Below are 21,723 nucleotides of genomic sequence, written 5' to 3'. Positions count from 1 at the left end.
TTATCTATTTTATTTTGGGTTAGTGTTGGGGGGTTTCTGTCTAATACCTCTTTGTGTTATTGGTATTGGCCCATCATTTTTTTGTTCATTATATTCATTCATATATATTTTTGAGTAGTATAATAACTTAGAGTTAGACACATTTTCATATATAGTTTTGTATAATATAAGTTAGAGTTGAACTTTACTATTTTTGTGTTGCGCACACAACCAAATGACACAACCGCATGCAACATGAGATACAGAGGAAAGAAGCAAACCGTATTTTGCTTAAGGGCACCTTGTCAGTAAAGCCCAAGGCCTTGTAAACGAGATCCTCAGGTTTTATGGCAAAGGCAATTCACTTGAAAAGTTGACAGAAGTGCAAAGCAGTGAACTTTGTATATGATACTGAGCACGACAGTCTCATGAGAGTTATGGACTTGTTTTCTGCACCGATGTTACGGATTGGTTCAGATGAAATGATGCAGAGCAGAGCAGAAGATGTACCGTAGGATTACTGTAGAAAAGTTTCTTATTATATTCAAATTAGGCCCAGAATGTTTTTCAGGACTTCATTGGCTAAATGGTCCAACATTACCCGATGTTTACAAAAATGTAATACTTTTAAGATTATTTAACACTTAGTACAAATAATTTCAATTCATCACCATTTTAAAGTCAAAGTCTGCTTTATTGTCAATTTCTTCACATGCCAAGACATTTATAGGTTTGTTTTGAAGCCATTTTGATCAAATTAAGGTTTGACTAGAGTGTCTGAGTATCTGCTTTGCATATTAATATCTCAGCATAGCTCCTTTTCATGTTTGCAGCCAATGACGGTGACATACGTAGCCACTCAGCCCCTGATGGCTATAATTTATAGAACTTTTTGCTGTTATATGACTGTACTTTGAGTGTTACATCATGTTTTCATTGAGGCTGCACATGCATCATGAGTCAGCCGAGTGGTGGGCCATGTGACGTTACCAAATACATAATCATTAACCTCGGGTCCATCCTGATTTCTGCACAGTCACCACTGTATCTGCATTCACATTTTACGATGACTCTCACGTGTGTCTCATATACTAGTGCTGAGGATTTATTGTCCTCTCCAGAAGGCATCTGTCTTACATTAACTTACAAGAAAACATATGGAAGAAAATGGCGACCAAAGAGAAGCATGTGTATACGACCACAGCTTTTTGCTTCGCTCAAATGAAACAAAAACAAAGACAATAATCTTTGCCAACATGAAATTTGAAAACAGAAAATCAATGGTCTCTTTTTCATTTTCTTAAGTGAGTTTGATCGCATGTCTTCTTGAGTTTAATCTGATGTGACGACACTTCCTAAAATACTTTTTGTCGTGCAGAGAAGTGAGAAAGACAACAGGAAAAAGGGGGGCTTTAATGAGTTCATTCCCCACCCTTTCCCTGAAAAACATTCCATTTTCAACTCTCGCACGCAGGGACACATCCCTCTCTCTTGCTCACTCTCTCTCTCTTTCTCATTTGCTCTATCTTGCTTTTTTCATGCTGTTGTCTCTGTGATCAGTTGAACTTTAGACATAGTGGTAAGGGGAGCAGTGTCTGTGGACTGGTTGGAGCGAGTCGGATTCTCTCAGTGACTGGAGTTTTGTTAGTTTTGTCATCCGACCCAGCAAGAGGGTTGCTCATGTGTATATGTTTGAGGACCATTGGGAGGATAATCAACTGACAAAGTCATTCTTCTCGTGAATGTGTTTTTTTCATGTGCACAAGTTTTGCCTTCAGTATTAAAATACTCATGGCTCAAAGTCCACCTCGGCGTCACATCCTGCAATTGTCATCTTGTGGGCGGAGGAGAGTGAGGAGCTCTTGAGAGAACACCGGAGGAGCCAGGCATCAAAAGTTGACTGGCTTTCTAAAGTTCGCCGGAGGGCATCCGTGAGGACCATGTGCGCTGCCATTCTGGATGAATACTGTGGTTCTGTCTTCTGGGTGAGTTAGACTTTTTTTTAATGTCACTGTGAAACAGTTGCTTTTCTTTACCGACAATGGAGTAATTGTTATGCTCTGTTCAAAGATCTGGACAAACATCGGGAAAATTTTTATGGTACCATTGAGGTTTGATTATAACTGGAAAGTTTGTAAAACTGTAAATTGCGATCAATTGCATACACAAGTTGTGGTGAGGTGAAATTATCACTCGCAAAAGAGTTTTATGCTCTCTTGTCAACATTATCACTCGCAAGGCTTTGTAGGCTTGTATAACAGGGATGTTACAATTTTACTTTAAACATGACCTAATCTAAAAAGTCGAAATGATTGTTGCTTCTCAAAAATAAAATAGTTACTAATACGAGACAGTAGTTCTTTTTAATCATAATCATGAAAGCTGATCAGCGTCACAAAACGGACTGTGTTCAACTTTGGTTGCTCTGTATTTTTAATGGTTACTGACAATTTTACAAATGCCATGAAGCATAGCAAACACTCTAATCGGGAAGTTTATAATCTAATTTTAAATAAATATTTTGCGCACTTAGCAAAGAACTTTTCAGCAAAGAGTTTTTTGCATTTTCACCCTCGAGGTTTGCTAAAATATGTAAACACGCAATATTTTTTCAAAAATACAATATATTTCCTCATTCTCAAACATGAACATCATTTTCTCTAAAATATGGGACTTTAAAATATCTTTATATATATATTTTTGAGCACATGATTACTTGCCTAAAAATACATTTCTATTTATTTTCTTAACAATTCAACTTTTTTTCACGTGATTATGTGTTGTGGCGTTGTGTTTGATGTGAAAGTTAGATATCTTGTTATCCAGAATAAATGCAGATTATTATTATTACTACCTACAAGATTCACTACAAAGGGGAAATACTCGTGATTTAACTGGAACCATATGATTTGCTTCGTTTCTATGATTTTTTTTACTAACGCCTAATAGCCGGGATTTGGTCTTCAGTTGAAGCAGTAGCTTATTTTTATTCATGTCGTGTTGCAGAATTCTTCATATTTAGAGAAAGAAGATCCAGATCTGCCAGTATGTTTGGAGCGGACAGTACTGGTGTGGATCCCACTGGGCTTCCTGTGGATCTGTGCCTCGTGGCACCTGCTAGGTCTCTGCAGGAGAACAAAGGACACAAGATACATGTCCAAACTCTACATCTGCAAACAGGTAACACAACACAGTCACTATTTAAAAAACAACAACTTGCACCCCCAGTCCAGCAGTCCAGATGTTACCATAATCATGGAGTGAATGAAAACCCAATTTTAATCCAGTAGCGCAAAGAAGAAAAGATCCTTTTGTATTATGCCTTTTCTGTCTTTTCTCAGGTTGTTGCTTCGCTGCTGTTCCTGACTGCCATAGCAGGCTTGGCCATCACTTTGGGAGAGGACTTTGGTCCGAGCCAAGACACACCTCCGTCAGAAAAGAATCATGCTGTGTACTACGCCAACCCCATCATTTATGCTGTGTCATGGGTATGTTTAGTAATAATGCCCAACTCTGACTTTTACCCGAGAGAGATAATTTGTGCTTACATTATGTTATTTGTTTAGGTCATGGTGATACTGTGTCAAGAAGGGTTAAGACGAAGTGGATCAATAGATTCCCCCACTCTCTTCCTCTTTTGGCTCCTTGTGGTTCTGTGTGATGTTTTCCATCTGCAGACCAACATACGAGCAGCACTCAGGCAGGTACGAATTGACCAACTGTAAGCACAAATGATCATCAGTTAGCCCTGTCAGTGTTGGTCAAATCCAGTTGTTAAACTTCATATTGACAACCAGGGAGAGATTGATGACCTTCCTCGATTCTGCCTTGTCTGCATCTCATTTGGTCTGGAAGTCATAGCACTCATCCTCTCAGGTTTAGCGGACATCTCTCCAGAAAACAGAGAAGTTGTGAAAAAGGTATATGATTGGTGTATGTTTGCATTTCCCACTTTTTTTTTGCCTTACACACTCTAATACTGTCTTTCCTTAACAGAATCCAGAGGCAGGTGCACCATTTTTGAACAGAATCACATTCAACTGGTTTAACAGGTAATCCTGCATTGACACTATATTAATGTGCAAACGTCCCAAGGCCATCATGTTCTTTTAGCAATTCTGTAATGAAAATATACAGTATATTGGCAATTAATTATCTATCAGATTACAGTGATAAAACACACTAAAAATAAAATTAGGAATGTCCAGAAACTGCATGATAACCACTTTGTGCCTTAATTAATTGCCTCTCTGATATAATAAGTCCACGCCTCAATAAATCACCAGGTACATTATCAACTTAAAGTAGGTGTGACCCTTTGGCCCTCTTAACTCTTAATAGATGACTTAAAGAAATAAACGCCTCACCTCAATGTTGTGCTTATTTTACATGTTTCCCTCCTCCAACACACCCGTTTCAAAGGCCACTACCCACTATTTGAAGAAATAGTAGTAGACTATAAAAGGTTATTCAAATAGGAAAGCTAGTGACCCAAGACATTTGCACATTACTGTACATCATGAACACAAACCCATCTTGCCTTTCACTCCTCAGTATGGCACTCAAAGGGTACAGGCAGCCCTTGGTTCAGGAAGACATGTGGTCCCTGAATGAGGAGGACACCACAGGTTACATCAGCCAGCACTTTCAACACATCATGCAGACCGAGTTTGCCGCAGCTCGGCATCGCTACCAGAAAAAAATGGCCAAAAAACAAAACAAGAAATCCCATAATGAAACGTTACAAAATGGACTCGCCAGTGGCCTGGGGAAAGGCGTTAGTCAGGACGTCTTGTTGATGGTGAGAAAAATCACGCACAGTACCTTGACGTTGTCGATTTTTCTTGCACTCCAAATTGATTTCATTTATTGATCCTGCGCATGCAGCCATATTTGTTGCTTTGTGAGTTTGTACTGCCATTATTTTCTTTTAGGAGGAAAGAGGCAAGAAAGACAAAAAAGAAAAGAAAAGCAAGAAAAAGAAAGAAGAAGAAACCTATCCCACCTCATGGCTCATACCCACTATTTACAAGACATTTAAAGGAATTTTACTCGAGTCGGCCCTCTTCAAACTTCTGCAAGACCTTTTGTCTTTTGTCAGTCCTCAGCTGCTAAAGTAAGTCTATGTCTAAATGACTATAACTACTAACAATTCAGAAGTATTTACTATATATTTCAGGAGAAACCTCGGCAGTCATTGTGATGCGTATGTCACCTTGTCTCTGTGTCTTCCCAGGTTAATGATCACTTTCACTCAAGACAAAAGCGTCCATGCATGGGAAGGTTATCTTTATGCAGTGTTGCTTCTGGTGGTGGCCCTTCTGCAGTCTCTCTTTCTGCAGCAGTACTTCCAGCGTTGCTTTGTGCTCGGAATGAAGGTCCGGACTGCTATTATGGCTGCTGTTTACAAAAAGGTACAAATAAAAACTGGTCGATATAAAAACTTTGTCAACAACTGCATGTAAGTATCTCTTTAAATCATGCATGCAAATATAGACAAAGTGTTTTGGACACAAAAAAATCTGAGTATTTGGGACATAAAGATCATTATAAATAGAAATATCAAACTAGCATAAACATTAGCAAACAAAAATAAATGAAAAATAAATAACCCACTAATATCCGGAATTTCAACATTTCCCTCAAGGCACTGGTGGTGTCTAATGACACGCGTAAAGAGTCCACGGTCGGAGAAACAGTGAACCTGATGTCTGCCGATGCCCAGCGCTTCAATGACGTGACGAACTTTATCCACCTGCTGTGGTCCTGCCCCTTGCAGATCGCCCTGTCCATTGTATTCCTTTGGCAGGAGCTCGGACCTTCTGTGTTGGCTGGACTTTTAGTCATGGTTCTCATGGTGCCAATTAATGGACTTTTGGCCAACAAGGCCAGAAAATTCCAGGTAATAAACACACATACGGAGCAGTTGGCATAATTATGTACATAGATGTACTTAATTCATCGTTTCAGTCGTCTTTCTTAACTACTGTCCCATCGGATTTACATCATCTTCTTTCAGATTGAGAACATGAAATTCAAAGACAAGAGATTGAAAATAATGAATGAAATACTCAACGGCATGAAGGTGAGCTTCTTCCGTCTTCACTGAATTCATGGACTATCATCACTTATTGAGCCAAAGAGTGTTTCGTGCAAAAGGGATATAAGTGAACACAGAGGAAGTATTTTAAAAGGCATAAATGTTAAGAATGCTGGCCAACGGCAGGAAGAAACTAAGAAGAAAAAATAAGCACGCAGAATTAAACAGGAGGTCCAAAAACAATAGGTACATTGTCAGATCCTTAGATCAAAACCTTCTGAGCTTCAGAGGCGCTTAACCCGGAGGACCTTCTTTTGTGCAACCACCACATGTGGCATTGCTCAGTCGAAGAACTCAAAGGTTTTCTGTGTGCTTGAGGGGAGAGGAAAGCTTTTTTCAAACAAGGCCATTTTTTTTCTACATTCTCTTGAAGGCCATATCAGAGTTCTGAAAGAAAATATGATGCCACTAAGAAACAAATGTTTTATTTAAATAAAACCATAGAGATTCTCCACTTCTTGTGTCCTAATGAATTCCTTCTTTTGTTCTCTTGTTAGATTCTAAAGCTGTATGCATGGGAGCCATCATTCCAAGCTCAGGTTCAAGGCATCAGAGACCAAGAACTCATCGTCATGAAGAAGTTTGCTTACCTCACATCTGTCTCCACATTCATTTTCAGCAGTGCTCCAGCTGTGGTCAGTCTTGTCAATGAGGCACAAAAGGAACAAAAGAATGTTGTGTCAACTTCTCACACACTGTCCATCTTTGTGTGTGCCAGGTGTCTTTGGCCACCTTTGGCGTGTTTGTGGCCGTGAGTTCAGACAACGTGTTGACCGCTGAAAAAGCCTTCACTTCTATCTCTCTCTTCAACCTCCTTCGATTCCCTCTGGCCATGCTACCCATGCTCATCGCTGGCATTGTGCAAGTAAGGGCACAAAGTCACATGACACATTCAGACGTAATGTGTCTGTCCTTAAAGGCTCATTTTGTTTTTTTCTGTCTTTTCGCAATGTAGACGACGGTGTCCAGAAAGCGTCTTGAAAAGTTTTTGGGAGGCGAAGACCTTGAAAGTGATGTCGTGCGCCATGACCCCAGCTTCAGTATGTCCATGCTTTTCTAGTATAACTTTCATCTTGGCATATGTGCAATAAATCTATCCTGTGTGTCATTTAGGCTCTGCTGTTAATGTTTCTGATGGTTCCTTTTCATGGGAAAAAGATGGCGAGCCCCAACTTAAAAAGTACAAGTTCTGCATTAAAAACAGCCACACCTCGCTCGAGTTCTGAATGAACTTTCTCATCTTGCGTTTATATTCCAGTGTGAGTTTGGACATCCAGCCAGGTCGGCTGGTCGCAGTCGTGGGAGGTGTCGGCTCGGGCAAGTCTTCTCTGGTGTCGGCCATTTTGGGAGAAATGCATAGCACCAAAGGCTTCATCAACATTCAGGTGACATCTTCAGTATTTGCTTAAAACTATCCCTGTACAAGTTCTTCCATATTTATTAGGAAAAGTGAGAACATTTTTGAGTGAAGACGAGATATTTTCAAATAAATAGAACCATTCATTCAATCTTCTTTTCCAGGGTTCACTTGCCTTTGTACCACAGCAAGCATGGATCCAAAATGCTACCCTGAGGGATAACATATTGTTTGGCTCTCCCCTCGAGGAGAAGCGATATCAGGAGGTGATCCAGGCCTGTGCCCTTGGTCCAGATCTAGAGCTTCTCCCTGGCGGTGACATGACTGAGATTGGGGAGAAAGTAAGAGGAACGTTCAAGGAGTCACAAATAAAAAGAATGTGTTTTTTTGCTCTCTGTTTGTGCATGGCCTGTGTACATATTTGGTATGTGTTCACTGAGTTAAATATTCGTGGAGGCTTTCAAAGTTCACTTAAAAAGTGACTTTTTAAAATGTATTTGCTCTATGTTGTTCTATTGTTCTTCTTTTCTTTAGGGTATCAACCTCTCAGGGGGTCAGAAGCAACGTGTGAGCTTGGCCAGAGCGACGTACAGTCAGGCAGATATTTATCTGCTGGATGACCCCTTGTCTGCTGTGGACTCTCATGTGGGGAAGCATCTTTTTGAAAAAGTGATCGGACCTAATGGAATACTTAAAAAAAAGGTTTGTCCATGCATCTTTTGCAGCTTTGAAAATCAATGACAGACTTAACCAGAGATATTGGATTGAAGCCATTCTAGTTTTAATTTTATTTTCTACTTTCTACCTAAAATCACCTGCTTAAACCCTGTGTGTGTTTTTTGGTGCAGACGCGTATTCTAGTGACTCATGGAGTGAGCTTCCTGCCTCATGTGGATGAAATTGTAGTCCTGGTTGACGGAGTGGTTTCTGAGGTTGGATCCTACAACAGCCTCCGTGCTAGCAAAGGCGCCTTTTCCGAATTTTTGCACACGTATGCCAAAGAGCACAATAATAATAAAAATTCCACCAAGTCTGAGTCAGGTAATTCAGTTTTTCCACCACAGTATAATGTATGCCTGCCTGAGCTAAATTAGTTTAGTCACATACTATCAATATCTCTTTGCATTCGATTTAATTGCAAGATGAATTATTAATTATTAATTTTGATGAGAGTGCTAAAAGTGAAATAATAAACTACCGTTGTATGCATTGTAAACTAATGTGCCCCTCTTGTACAGAGCCTGGCCATGGTGTTGGAGTTGAGGATATGATCCCAGAGGGAGATGAGACCCAACCGGACTCCCCATTAGAAGACACTGTAACGACGACTCTGAAGAGGGGAAACAGCATCCGCCGTAGCCTGCGCAACAGCAGGTATGGGATTACTGTGGGGAAGTGGGTGACAAAAATTCATGAAAGTTTGAGTAAGACTTCTCTGTTTTCTTGTAGTTTTAGGGCGGGAAGAAACAACTCTTCACGGAAATCTCAAAATGAGGAAGAAATAAAGAAAGGCCAAAGGCTAATCGAGAAGGAAGCTATGGAGACAGGACATGTAGGTTTTGCAGTCAACTTAATGACACAAATAAAACAAGAAATGACATCATGTATATCTGACAGCATCCCTCTTTAACCTCCAGGTGAAAATTTCCGTCTACCTCGAGTACCTGAGGTCCATGGGCTGGGGATATACTACCACAATTTTCCTAGTGTACTTCATCCAGAACATTGCATTCATTGGCCAGAATATCTGGCTCAGTGACTGGACTAATGATGCGGTGGAGTACTACAACATGACATACCCTGCAGAAAAGAGAGACACCAGGGTGGGGGTGTTTGGCGCTCTGGGAGTGGCTCAGGGTAAGCGTTATGAGTACAATGAATTCATTTCAAATGCTTGTTGCATGCTGCAATCGTTTATATTCGTATAAAACTCTTTCTATGGCAGGCCTCTTAATATTCCTCGGGACTCTGTTACTGGCCAATGCCGCCATTGAAGCCTCTCGAATCCTGCATTCAAGACTGCTAGAAAACATACTTCGTGCGCCAATGGTCTTCTTTGACACCACGCCCATTGGTAGGGTGGTCAACCGCTTTGCAAAGGTCAGATTTAATCCAAAAGGATCCAAACGGTTGTTTTAGTTACGTTTGTTCTCCCAGAATATACACATTATCTCTATATTTGTCTAATAGGATATATTTACAATCGATGAAGCCATACCACAGTCTGTCCGCGCTTGGATCCTGTGTCTGTTGGGGGTACTGGGGACCCTTTTCGTCATCTGTCTGGCCACTCCCTTCTTCACTGTTGTCATCATTCCCCTGGCTTTGGTTTACTTCTTTGTCCAGGTGAGATGCACAAATGTATACAGACACATTCATCTATTCATCCATCCATCTTTTACCGCTTATCCGGGGTCGGGTCACATATTTTTATTGGTATTATTAGTTTGATATTATCTCTTCACTTGACATCTTCATCCAGCGCTTCTACGTCGCGACATCAAGGCAGCTTCGTCGGCTGGACTCTGTGTCTCGTTCTCCCATTTACTCCCACTTTGGCGAGACCGTGTCAGGCCTCTCTGTGATAAGAGCTTACGGTCATCAAGAAAGGTTCCTCCAGCACAATGAAGCCACCATGGATGAAAACCTGAAGACCGTCTACCCGTGGATTGTATCAAACAGGTCAGAGTGTTAAATGACTCACGATGGCACTGATGGTGTCATTAAATGAAGAGGGTCTATTTTGTGTTTGTACAGATGGCTGGCAGTTCGTTTGGAATTTGTCGGGAATCTGGTGGTGTTTTTTGCTGCTTTGCTTGCAGTTATTTCCAGAGATACTCTAGACAGCGGCCTGGTTGGACTCTCCATATCCTACGCCCTGAATGTGAGTCATGCTGTGACGATGGTAGTCGTTGGACCAAGCAAGCTATTGTGATGTGAATTCTGTTTTTGATGTGGGATTTGTAGGTAACGCAAACCCTGAACTGGCTTGTTCGGATGACGTCGGAGCTAGAGACCAATATTGTCGCCGTGGAGAGAGTGAGTGAATACAGCGTCCTTGAAAATGAGGTATGTCAATATAAAAGTACTTACACTGACAATATCCCTTAAATGCAGAAAGCATCCACACTATACAAAAATGCAATATTACAGTACTCATCTGTGTCATTTACATAATTTGGAGTACAGTAGTTCAGTTTTTTTGAGCAATGGCCCACCCCATGTTGCGGTGACCCCGCCATAGGCGCCACGCACCCTGTTGTAATGATATAAAATATTAAGTTTGAATAATTATTTCATATTAAGCACTTTTGTTATTTAAGCCTTTTAGAAAATATTATAAAACGCACACAAATAGATCCCTCCACCTCGTACTCATGGGATTTAATGTGACATTTTTGTGACCATAGGCCAAGTGGGTGACTGACACTCGGCCAGCAGACAAGTGGCCTGATGCAGGAAGACTGCAGTTTGAAAACTACAAGGTCCGTTATCGACCCGGTTTGGATCTGGTGCTGCATGGCATCTCCTGTGATATTGGCTCCACTGAGAAGGTTTCGTGTGGATTTGATTTTGAACACAATTTTTAACTAGATTTACTCAATCACATCGTATTCACTCAAAGCTTTATTTGCATTCAGATTGGTATTGTGGGACGCACGGGAGCTGGGAAATCCAGCTTGACCAACTGTTTGTTCCGAATCATTGAAGCTGCTGAGGGTCGAATCCTCATAGATGGTGTTGATATTTCTAAAATAGGTCTGCATGACTTAAGAAACAACCTCACTATCATACCACAGGTACACACAAATGCAAGATGATGCCATAAAATGGCTCCAAATACAAATACTGATCACTTTGACCCTGTGCAGGATCCAGTATTGTTCTCTGGAACCTTGAGGATGAACTTGGATCCCTTTGACAGATCCACTGATGAGGACCTCTGGAAAGTACTAGAGCTTTCCCATCTTAAGGAATATGTGGCCGGGCTGCAGGAGGGATTGCATCATGAGGTTGCAGAAGGAGGAGAGAACCTTAGGTGGGTGGTGCTAGCAGAGCTCACATGGATTTACTACTTCCTCTAGTTATCCTTAAATTCCAGTGATACAGATGTTTGTACCAGCTCGACTACTAACGTGCATTTGTGTGCCACACCTCTACACAGTGTTGGACAGAGGCAGCTGCTGTGTCTGGCCCGGGCGCTGCTCAGAAAGTCCCGCATATTAATCCTGGATGAGGCTACAGCAGCTGTGGACCTGGAGACAGACAACCTGATCCAAACGACCATCAGGAAAGAGTTTGCGCACTGCACCGTTCTCACCATCGCCCACCGCCTGCACAGCATCATGGATAGCTCGAGGTTGGTTCTTTTCAGTTTTGCTTACGCTGCATGTGTCCCAGCTATATATAAAAATTCATTATTGTCCTTTGTGTCCACAGAGTGATGGTGCTCGATGCTGGCAGGATAGTGGAGTTTGATTCTCCAAATAATCTATTTGAAAAACAAGGTCATTTCTATGCCATGGCAAAGGATTCTGGGATAACACGAGAAGAGATTACAAGTCTATGATTTTAATGTTTTTTGTTTGTTTTTTTATCAAGGTGTTGATTAATCTTTTTTTAAAGTTTGATTTTTAAAGGTTTCCATGTGAATTTACAAAGGTTTTTGTATTTATCGTAAACACAATCGGACGTGTAAATAATTTTCTATATATACAGGCAAATATGAATAAATGTTTTTCTCAGAACCTGCAGTTATTTTCAATGAAGTCTTGCCAAATGTTTTTTCTGACCTTTTTTTTCTGTGATTCCTCAGAAGACATAGTATTCTATTACATTGTGCTTTCAGTTAAAATAAAAGTGCATCCTGATAAGGATGAAAATTATACAAAATGCAAAACCTAAAATACAAACGTTGACATATTTCGCATCTATCCAATCAGCGGCCACGTTGTCTGACGTCATAACATTGTGGCCAATCAGAAATCAAAAGGCAGAACTAAATACAAAACAGCGGAAGATTCAAATTGAAGATGGCGGCTGAAGACAATATTCAAAATACTCAGAAGATGAAGAGGTACGTACTCAAAAATGGATGTTACTTTAAAAAGAAAAAATGTGTAGTTTAATGTATTTTACTGTGTTTGAATGCGGGTACCTTTACGTTGTGTCTGATCGTTTTGAATTCTTGATATTCTGTGTCGTGAGCTAACAATGCTATGTCGCCTTGTCATTTTATAATGCTGCTTTACTGCTGACGATCCGTTTGGACAAACCTGGAGCAATTTCACTTCAACCTGTTTTTCCCTCCACGCATGGGGACAAGATGCGGTGTATTTACAAGCATGGAAACATCAAACATGTGCCAGCCCGTCATCTTCGACCCGGACTTCTTTGTGGAGAGGCTGAAACATGAACATCCGCAGATCTTTACAGATCTGGTCTTGTCACATGTCACACGACTCATCGACCTCCCTGGAGATGAGTTTGCACAGCTCACTGGTGACTCTGAGCCCAGGGTGCCTTCCTCTACTGGCTTCCTCCGCTCGTTAAACTTCCTGAAACGAAAAGGTGTTTTTTTTTAAATTCTCAATCCATATGCTAATTTGACTTTATTTAGATTATACACTAACATGTATGGAATGTCCTGATTACTGCATATTTTAGTACTGGCTCAAGTCACTTGATTTTGACTATCTGCAGATACAATCCAGATCACCTCTATTTTTTGGGTGGGACAGCAACCGCATTTACTGGAATGTTTTTCTACCCCCCAGAGAAAGGTGCAATTTTCGGGGCGCCCTTGACTGAAGAAGGGATAGCGCAGATCTATCAACTGATTGAGTACCTGAGCAAAAGTGAGTGTTATTTCACTTGCACGTTTTTTAGTGATGCTGTCAGATTTTATATGTATGTCTTGGCTCAGTAAAGGTTGGCAAGCACTGCTATAACTGTTAGTTATAGAGAAAATGTCAAGAACACTTTGAATGTGTTAGCGGGGGTTATATAACGCTGCATTACCATTACCTCTGTTTACTGCTGAGTCATCCTCTGCCTTTTGAATTTTATGACAACCCCACTGCTTCCTGCTAGCCTTGAGTTAGCATGACGTCTTCTTGATTTATTTTTGGAAAGCGGATGACGTATTTGCACAAAAGTGGACACTGGGCCCCAATGCTGCCGTCAATAATTCATCATGAAGCACTTTGCCTCAGCACGCGTGCTCTCATTTCACGTTTCATTCACTCCGTCTCTCCCTGTGTCCACCTGCTGACATCATGTTTTTGCCTTTGGGGCTTTCTCCCAGATCTTCACATGGAGGGGCTGTTCCGCGTGCCGGGCCACAGCCTCCGACAGGCCGCACTGAGGGAGATGCTGAATGCCGGGGCAGAAATAGATCTCGAGACGGGAGACTTCCACCCCAATGATGCCGCCTCGCTGCTCAAAGCCTACCTGGGAGAGTTGCCTGAGCCCCTGCTAATGCACAGACATTACCATGTCCACCTTAAAATCGGAGGTGGCTATCATTTCATGTCTCAAAACCAAATATTATGTTTCTTGACTTTCTATATGATTTACCTTGGTTTCTAACGTCCACAGAGCTAACTCTTTTTGATGAGAAAGGAGATAAAAGTAAGACTCCAGACAAGGAGCGGCAGGTGGAAGCCTATCAGTTGCTTTTCATGCTGCTGCCACCAGTCAACCGCAGTCTGTTGAAGCTCCTGTTGGACCTCCTCTATCACACCGCACGCAACCAGCACGTCAACAAGATGTCTGCTATCAATCTAGCAACCATGTTTGCACCACAAATTATCTGGCCCAAAAATGTACGGATCATTTAGTTTTCTTTTACATTCCATGAAACCTATTATTTTGTTCATTTCTTGTAATCTTTCCCTATGTCTTGTTTTGCAGGTGATGGCAAGTGAACTTCAGGAAAGCATCGAGAAGCTAAACAATCGAATCGCATTTCTCATCAGGCACTCTCAAAAGCTTTTCAAGGTAAACTAGCACAGAAAACGGTCCAGTTTAGAATGGATTATCAGTCCTGAAAACTTGAGTATTATGAGGGAATGTAAAAAAAAAAAAAAAATACAATGGGGAATGTCAAAACAGGGAATTCATAAAGAATCCGAATATTAAGATGAGTGTGTAGTTACTACCATTTAGTGTCCGTGTGATTGTGTCTATTTGAATCCTAGCAGTTCTCAACATTCTATTTACCTTTACTGTACTTTCATTGAAGGCCCCTCCATATATCAAAGAATACGCGCATATGTACTTCACCAGATTTAAACCTCTTCACTCAAAGGTAAGCATTCTTTTCCTGTATTTTTTCTTTGAGTAGAGTTAAAATCTTTCCTCGACGAACTATTGTTTATTTTCCATAAGCAGTTTTTCCCCATGTTTTTTCTTTGAGTTGTGTTAAAATCTTTCCTCGATTAACCATTGTGTTTATTTTCTGCGTGTGTTCCATCGACTTATGATTTTTGGGTTTCATTGTATAGTTAAGCTCAGCTTTGAGTGGTATGACTTTGACATTGAAATCTTGAGTGAAATGTACCTGCTTATTCTAGGATGACCTGACGCTTGTCTCAGGGACCAAAGAGCCGCCGGCTGTGCCCCAGTCTACGTTTATTGTTTCTCCTTACGCGAGAAAGATCAGTGGCACCAGCTCGACAAAGTCCACAGATACGGGGACATACACTGAATCGGCTCTGCAGGAACTTTACCAGCAAGTCAACAACATGCCCAACTCTGCCAAGAAGAAGAAACTCATCAGGCAGGTCAGTGTATCAACGAGATATTGACGAAATGAGATGAGACACATCTTGCAAGTGAGCAGGCTAACACGTCACGTTTGTGTGGGTTTAGCTTGAAAAGCAGCCATTGGTGACCACGCCCACAGCGGATCCCCGCTCGCCATTCAGCAGGAAGCACTGGCGATCTCGCTCTTTGGGCGGAATGATTAAGGTTTGTTGATGTTAATTTCTGGTATGTGTGTGTGTGTGTATATATATATATTGAGGCTGTTTTCTAATTTGAGCAATTATCTGGAGGAAATGTTAGTTTCTCATGGTAATTACTAGTTTTATTAATAATTCTAGTAAATCTAATAGTTTTGTTTGTCAAAACAGAAGAAAGTATTGGGAAGCCAAGGATCATCAATAGGCAAGGAAAATGGCAAAGTGCAGAGGCCAACAGCCACCTGCTCTGATGACACCGACAGTGGAGGGGTGAGTCTTTGTCTCCACTATGAGTGTTGTTATTGTTAGCTCTTATATACCACCAATGATTTTTGTTCTTATCTAAAAAAGAAAAAAATACATTGTAGCTTTCAAATCATGTTTACCCTTTCACTCTTGAATTTCCTTTAGGTTGTACTACAAGTGAGGACACCTCCAATCTAGCTGTTTGGTACCTTTTTTAATTTGAAGGTTTATTATGTGTCAAAGAGGAGGCTGTCAGATTTTATTTGTGTGTATTTGTCAGAGACTGGGTTTGTTGATCTCAGCAGTGAGGGTGCTACGCTCTATTTGAGTCTGTCCTTTTGCAAATGGTTAAAAAAAATAAGTGAATGAATGGCCACTGATGTTTTATTATTATTGTTTGTTTTTGTTACAAAATGTATTTTTTATTCATTGACAGGGACCATTTCACGGAAATGTAGAGTTTGGACGCTCACAGATGTGCCTTAAAATCAAATTCTTTACTTTGCAATTTCTATTTAACACAATCTTTTTTTGTGCAATTCACTTTTTTTACGGCTCCCAAACTTGATAAAATGCTATAATTTAACTTAAGTAGAGTGTTTTTCAGTAATGCAAACTTGAGATATGAGGTACAAAGGTCAGTTTCTATACATGATATATTTCTGTCTGGGAATTTGGGAATTTTTTCCTGTGGTATGTTTTTTTTTTTTTTTTTTACATTTTTCAGAAGTTTACTGCTGTCCCTCAAATGTGTTTGTGCTCTTTTGAGTAAATTTAGTCTGTTCTGCTTTCTTTGTAGCTGTGCATAGTTATCATTCACATGCATACTGAATAAGCTGTGAAAAACGTTTGACCCCTTTTTGTATTTCTGGCTGAGGGCAAATGAAGCAGTTTGCCGAAGTTGTTAGTGAGGTTCTTTCTGTGAGGGTCTTGAGCCACTGTTACTTGTTCAAAGTTCTTTTCTCAGTTGTAATTTCATCCAGTTCCATGGTCACAAGCTGTTACTATACAAACATGATGTGGCAAAGTCAACTAAATGGACTGTGTTGACTGGTGGTGTTAATGCTACTGTAAAATCCAACAAAGAACTTATTAAAAGACTTAAAACGTATTTTGTTTCTTTATTTTCTTCTTAAGCAATTGCCTGAGTTTCTTACTATGGCCACCAGGTAGCACTGTTTAGTTTTAAATAGATAGCCTTCAGTCATTTGAATAGCTTGCTGTAATGTATTGAATTTAGAACAAAAATAAATCCTAACATCCATCCTAAAAAAATATACACATTTAGATAAATACAACCATCGTCTTTCTGTGCAAGCTCTATATAATTTCCTATTTTAGGGAGCATCCATAGAATATACTTTAGTGAATCAGTGTATCCACTGCAGTCAATAAGATTGACGAGGAGATGGTGATGACTTAATACAGCAGCAAATAAAGAAATCCCAGCCTACAAAAACATGAGCAACAAATAGAAATAATGATAGGGATGCAAACTAGCTTGACCTTTAACTTTGGCCAAAGTCTTTGCAGTTTGCAATAAATTATTTGAAGGTGTGTGGGTGGATGCAGTAGGCATGCCATTATGGTATCCATCAATGCATGTTTGGTAATGTAAGTACATGTTGTAAATACTGGTGGAAATGGCATAATTTTCCCATGCACTGTAAAGACGTGTCCATAATGGGAACATGACTGTATTGGTTTTGTATGTGATTTAATTTCTTTATCTTATCTATTCACAAATGTGGATATTTGTTTTGTACACATGCAATAATATTCCGTTATCTTTTTTATCTACTCTACTGCTCCTGCAGGTTAAATAAGGCCTTCTGTTTTCTATCTTCTCCCTTTTCTAGTCTAATTATAAATGACTTGCATGTCCCCCCACAACCTTGAGAGTACCAGAATAATTCCTGTAGTGTTTTTTTTTGTAAGCATTCCTAAAATGGAATGACGCCCCTCCAACACACACGCATACCACTAAACACCCCTCTGTCCCCTCTTTAATTAGGGAAGATCTACACCGTGCCGACACTTTAACTGAGACAAATTGCGTCCCTCTCCTGACAGAAGTATCCATAAGTACACCTGCATGTGCACATATGCTTTTCTCCAACTTTGTTCATGCATCTGTCAATGAATGAGATTCGTTGGGCCGTGTTTATGTTAGGAGGGATACACCCTGTAGCAAAATCCCTCTGTGGATTCAAAGTGTCCCGAGGTGAACCATAAGCACAGCACTGACTAAAGACAGCTGTGTTGTTTATTGACATTTTACCATAAGTTAAATGGAGGTCAATTAAGTTAATAAATACTGAACAATTGCCAGAAAGACAAGATTTCTTTCCAAAGTTGCCTGGCAGCAATCAGGTCTGATCGAGTCCAGTAAAGTACTTATACACAAGTTGATATGTCTAATAATTAGTCACCAAAATTGGATCTGGCTGCAAAATGATGTAAAGAGTCTCCAACTGTGCTTTGACTCACATTTTGGCTGCCTGGGTGAAACAGAGATAGTGTACACTACAGAGTGCTCCACACAAGCCTCAAGCAAAATTGTTTTGGAATTGTTTCCTCTTATTTTCTTCCCAAATGCACCCCCCCCCCCTTTCCATCTTGGTAGCAATTTGACACACAGAGTCACAGACATTACTGTGCAGCGTGAACATTTCTCTTTGCGCGTCTGACAGAAACTCCCAGTAATGAGACGTTCCGAGCCCAAATCCACATGTAGAGTCCCTCGAAATGCAGATTAATATAAAGATAGAAGAGTCGCAATGATGCGTTGAGAGTAAATGGCAGTCTTTTGCTTGAAAGTAATATTCAGTAAGTGTAATACACATATGCTTCTTTTCTTAAACTTCCTCCACTTTAAATGCCATGCCAGTCTAGTACATCCTTAAATCCCATCAACAGAGCAGGTTGTAGCTACCACTCATTCGTTTATCGTGTGACATCATCTCTCAAATGACTATTTGCACATGTGGCTACACTTGAGGTACACATAGTCATTTTCTTAGCCTCTGAGGGGCTGTGGTGTTGATTCCATTCATCACTGCTGGATTCACCTTTGTTACATGTACGCAATTACAGCCACACACACACACACAAAGCCCGAGCTCCCCTGCACAGCCCCTTCAGGCAGGGGTTATGCAGTGTCATGCAGGTTAGGTGCCGCTCTCTTGGGGGCACGCCTGGAGGCAACCTGGGAGAAAAGAAGGAGTTGAGTGGGTGGGAATAAACAGATAAAGATATGTGGAGTAGATGTGGATGGTGAATAGAATCCAGGGAATGAAAGAAGGATCTTGAGAATGAGAGGGAGTTCAGGCAGGGTTCTGATTGGGGGGGGGTGTATACTGTGTGAGGAGGGGTAGGGGTGGAGTCGTGGGGGTCTGCTATTTGTAGATTCTTGTGATGGATGACTGCTGTGTGTGTGTGTGAGTGTGTGTCGGAGAGAGAGCGAGAGAGAGTTTTTTTCATTCTGCTCTTTCCTCCTGTTCCCTCTCTCTTTAGGCAAGCAGAGCGCAGTGGGACTGAGTGAGGAGGAGACGTGCGCACACCACAGCCACTCCACACAACCAAGGCAGGAGAAGAGTTTGCCAGGAGACAATAAGAGCAAAAGAACCGTTTTTTGGGGGGGGATAGGAAACTCCAAAAGAAAACTACAAGACGAAAACAAAAAACAAAAAAGGAATTTGCCTTGCTCAACTCCTCAAAGGAAATTATATTGTTTTATTATCTTGCCTGACAATATAGACTTTTTTTTTTTTAGTGGGACTTCTTAGGAGGTGGACAGGAAGAAATAAGTCAGGCTGGGATGGTGTTGACAATGCCAGGCAAAAGGATGTATTTTGGCCCGCTGGAGCTGTGCGCGTGGGGCGTGATGCTGTGCGCCTTGCTGCCGGCCAGCGCGGCCGCCTGCCCTGCCCTGTGTACCTGCAGCGGCACCACAGTCGACTGCCACGGACTGGGGCTCAGGACCATGCCCAGGAATATCCCACGTAACACCGAGAGGCTGTGAGTACCACCTGCCCGCTTTGCCGTTTACCCTGCCGTAGTAGCGTGCTTGATGTCACTCCGAAGATTGAGAACAATAGCCACGCTTGTCAAGCCGTGTGTCACACACTGGCATTCCAGTCCAGGTATAAATAGGCAAGAGGGACTTGAGTACTTTCCCTGTACTCACTAAAAAAGAATTTACTTTTACAAATCTAACCTTTAAAGTTACAGAAATAAGAATGAGCTCTGGAGTTTATATTGTGATTCTTCACTTGGCTCCTTTTCACTTCATCCCCCACTTTGGGTCTCCCCTCTACAAACCGACCCCTCCGCCCCTGGTCCTCCTTTCTCCCAGTCACGGCCCTGAATACTCACTTCACAAATTGTTAAATCGTGTAGAAAATTAAGCAAATTTGCTCCTTTAGTGAGTCTTCCACCAGGATCTTGTAGCTGTCTTGTAAAACTGATGGAGGATGAGGGAGATGAGGATGACTACTGGAGTGGAGTTCCGTCCGTTCGTCGTCTTTTTCATGACATTCTCCTTTAAAATATTCATTAGAAAATCAGAAGTGGCGAGTGTGAGGGGAAATGGATTGTTATAGTTCAGCTTTTAGAATATCAGTCTTGAATAAAAGATGCTCTGGGAAGAGCGGAGGAGAGAGCCTGTGTCAGAAGCGGCACTGGTACAGTGGGAAATTAAGTGGGAAATGCATATTTCATGCTTTTCATATTTAATTTCTAAGAACACTTTTTTTTTGGTTTGATTTAGTTGTTGCCTAACAGTCTGAACACGCAGGTTGAGGCAGCGAGGAAACATGCTCATTTGCGGTTTTCCTCTTGGTTGTAAATATTCATTGCCTTCATTACTCAAGAGTTGTCTATGCATTCATTTCGTTTTCCTTAAGTACATACCACATTTTAAACCTCACTTCAGATTTTTCTATTTAATCAACGTGTGAGTCATGCAAAAAAAAAAAAAAAGATTTTCTGCAACTTTTATTTCAAAATTAGGGACCATCCTTTCCTGCGGGCTGTTGTGTGGTGATAAATCAAGGTTGAATGAGCAGGTCAACACAGCATACCTTCAACCACATGATTGTCTTGTTTGCATGCCTCCATGTGTGGAATCTTTGTTTTGCAATTCTGCAGAATCTCAGAAGAGAATGTTAGCCTCGACTTGTTTTAAATTCATTAAGCATGAAACAGCACAAAAATAACTCGACTCACTTGAGTGGCAATGTTGAATTAGTCTTGGAAAGTAGAGCAGAGATGACTAAAAAGCTTTGTGGATTGTGTTAGCGATGGTGTATACAGACTGATGCGTTTGGGAAATGGTGTGTGTGTGTTAAAGAAGGGGGGAGGGTTTAAGGCAAAAGTGTGTGTGTGTGTGTTTAGGCGCTGGGATGTGTGCGCTGAGGGTGTCGCCACAGACAGCAGAATCCCATTTGCACTTGTCAGTGTGGGTTTGGATCAGTTCTGACCCCTGCGCTCCTCAGCTCGGAGACACAGTAATGACACTGTGAGACTCCCCATGCTAAAACCGCACCAGGACCACCCCCCTTTCCTGATTCCCTCTCCACATCTTTTTAATATTACTCCTCTCATCTAGCCCCCCACCTTCCTCTTTGAAATCACTGTTGAAAATATCTCATGTGCGATGCTTCTTTTCGCCAGATATTGATCCAAACACGCGTCTCATCTGTGTGAATGTTGATTTGCAAAAGGGGTGGGGGAGTGAGTCCGTTGACGGGTGTGCCGGTCTTTTAATTGCATATCGATAAGGGTCTTTGCTCCGTGTGTTCTTTTCACATTTCTTTGCAAACCATACACATGTGAGCCTGAAGTTACTTTATCTTCGAGGTGGGGTTGAGGGGCGGCGTTGTCGTTGGAAAATATGCATGTATGGACCAAGAAATGCCTGCAGTGTTTTTGGCATCACTGCCTCAACTGACAACTCGCCAGCCACCTGATCCATAATTTACCCCAACAAGGCAGAAAACAACCGGCCCGCTACCTGGCAACGGGGGAAAGTTGAAAGAGCATGATGTGAAAGATGAACAGACATACGTGCG

At 41.2% G+C, this 21,723-nt stretch overlaps 3 protein-coding genes across 4 annotated transcripts in view; all 3 read left to right on the top strand.

Annotated features, from left to right (window-relative positions):
* The first annotated feature begins 138 nt into the window (after positions 1 to 138).
* Positions 139 to 12,184, top strand: abcc2 (ATP-binding cassette, sub-family C (CFTR/MRP), member 2). 2 transcript variants are annotated; one of them, XM_061285702.1, is made up of 32 exons: positions 139 to 1,964; positions 2,986 to 3,159; positions 3,321 to 3,467; positions 3,546 to 3,683; positions 3,777 to 3,899; positions 3,976 to 4,031; positions 4,534 to 4,780; positions 4,914 to 5,095; positions 5,216 to 5,393; positions 5,627 to 5,881; positions 5,999 to 6,064; positions 6,577 to 6,714; positions 6,798 to 6,944; positions 7,035 to 7,119; positions 7,193 to 7,259; positions 7,338 to 7,464; positions 7,601 to 7,777; positions 7,971 to 8,138; positions 8,285 to 8,477; positions 8,675 to 8,810; positions 8,886 to 8,988; positions 9,074 to 9,293; positions 9,382 to 9,536; positions 9,627 to 9,782; positions 9,919 to 10,118; positions 10,194 to 10,320; positions 10,404 to 10,505; positions 10,847 to 10,990; positions 11,078 to 11,236; positions 11,309 to 11,475; positions 11,602 to 11,796; positions 11,877 to 12,184. In XM_061285702.1, the coding sequence occupies exons 1-32, from the start codon at positions 1,920 to 1,922 to the stop codon at positions 12,004 to 12,006; spliced, it is 4,707 nt and encodes a 1,568-aa protein (XP_061141686.1). In that variant the 5' UTR covers positions 139 to 1,919; the 3' UTR covers positions 12,007 to 12,184. The 2 variants fall into 2 exon arrangements, with proteins under 2 accessions (XP_061141686.1, XP_061141687.1); XM_061285703.1 differs by lacking the exons at positions 139 to 1,964; positions 2,986 to 3,159; positions 3,321 to 3,467 and having other exon boundaries at positions 3,545 to 3,683; positions 3,781 to 3,899.
* Positions 12,185 to 12,365: 181 nt separating this feature from the next.
* On the top strand, positions 12,366 to 16,760 carry arhgap19 (Rho GTPase activating protein 19). Its single transcript, XM_061285721.1, has 11 exons — positions 12,366 to 12,513; positions 12,763 to 13,007; positions 13,214 to 13,294; positions 13,744 to 13,953; positions 14,037 to 14,263; positions 14,352 to 14,438; positions 14,683 to 14,748; positions 15,014 to 15,223; positions 15,312 to 15,410; positions 15,575 to 15,673; positions 15,815 to 16,760. Exons 1-11 carry the CDS (start codon positions 12,470 to 12,472, stop codon positions 15,845 to 15,847), a joined length of 1,401 nt encoding a protein of 466 aa, XP_061141705.1. The 5' UTR covers positions 12,366 to 12,469; the 3' UTR covers positions 15,848 to 16,760.
* A 2,321-nt stretch (positions 16,761 to 19,081) lies between these two features.
* Positions 19,082 to 21,723, top strand: part of slit1a (slit homolog 1a (Drosophila)) — a 68,101-nt gene continuing 65,459 nt past the window's right edge. The window contains exon 1 of the mRNA XM_061285705.1: positions 19,082 to 19,669. Within this exon, the coding sequence (XP_061141689.1) occupies positions 19,470 to 19,669 (200 nt within the window). The 5' untranslated portion in view covers positions 19,082 to 19,469. The remainder of the gene's footprint in view (positions 19,670 to 21,723) is intronic.

This window comes from Syngnathus typhle, linkage group LG8, assembly GCF_033458585.1.
Source record: "Syngnathus typhle isolate RoL2023-S1 ecotype Sweden linkage group LG8, RoL_Styp_1.0, whole genome shotgun sequence".
Lineage (NCBI taxonomy): Eukaryota > Metazoa > Chordata > Actinopteri > Syngnathiformes > Syngnathidae > Syngnathus > Syngnathus typhle.
The sequence above is the reverse complement of the archived record's forward strand: the minus strand, read 5'-3'. Positions and strand labels throughout refer to the sequence as shown.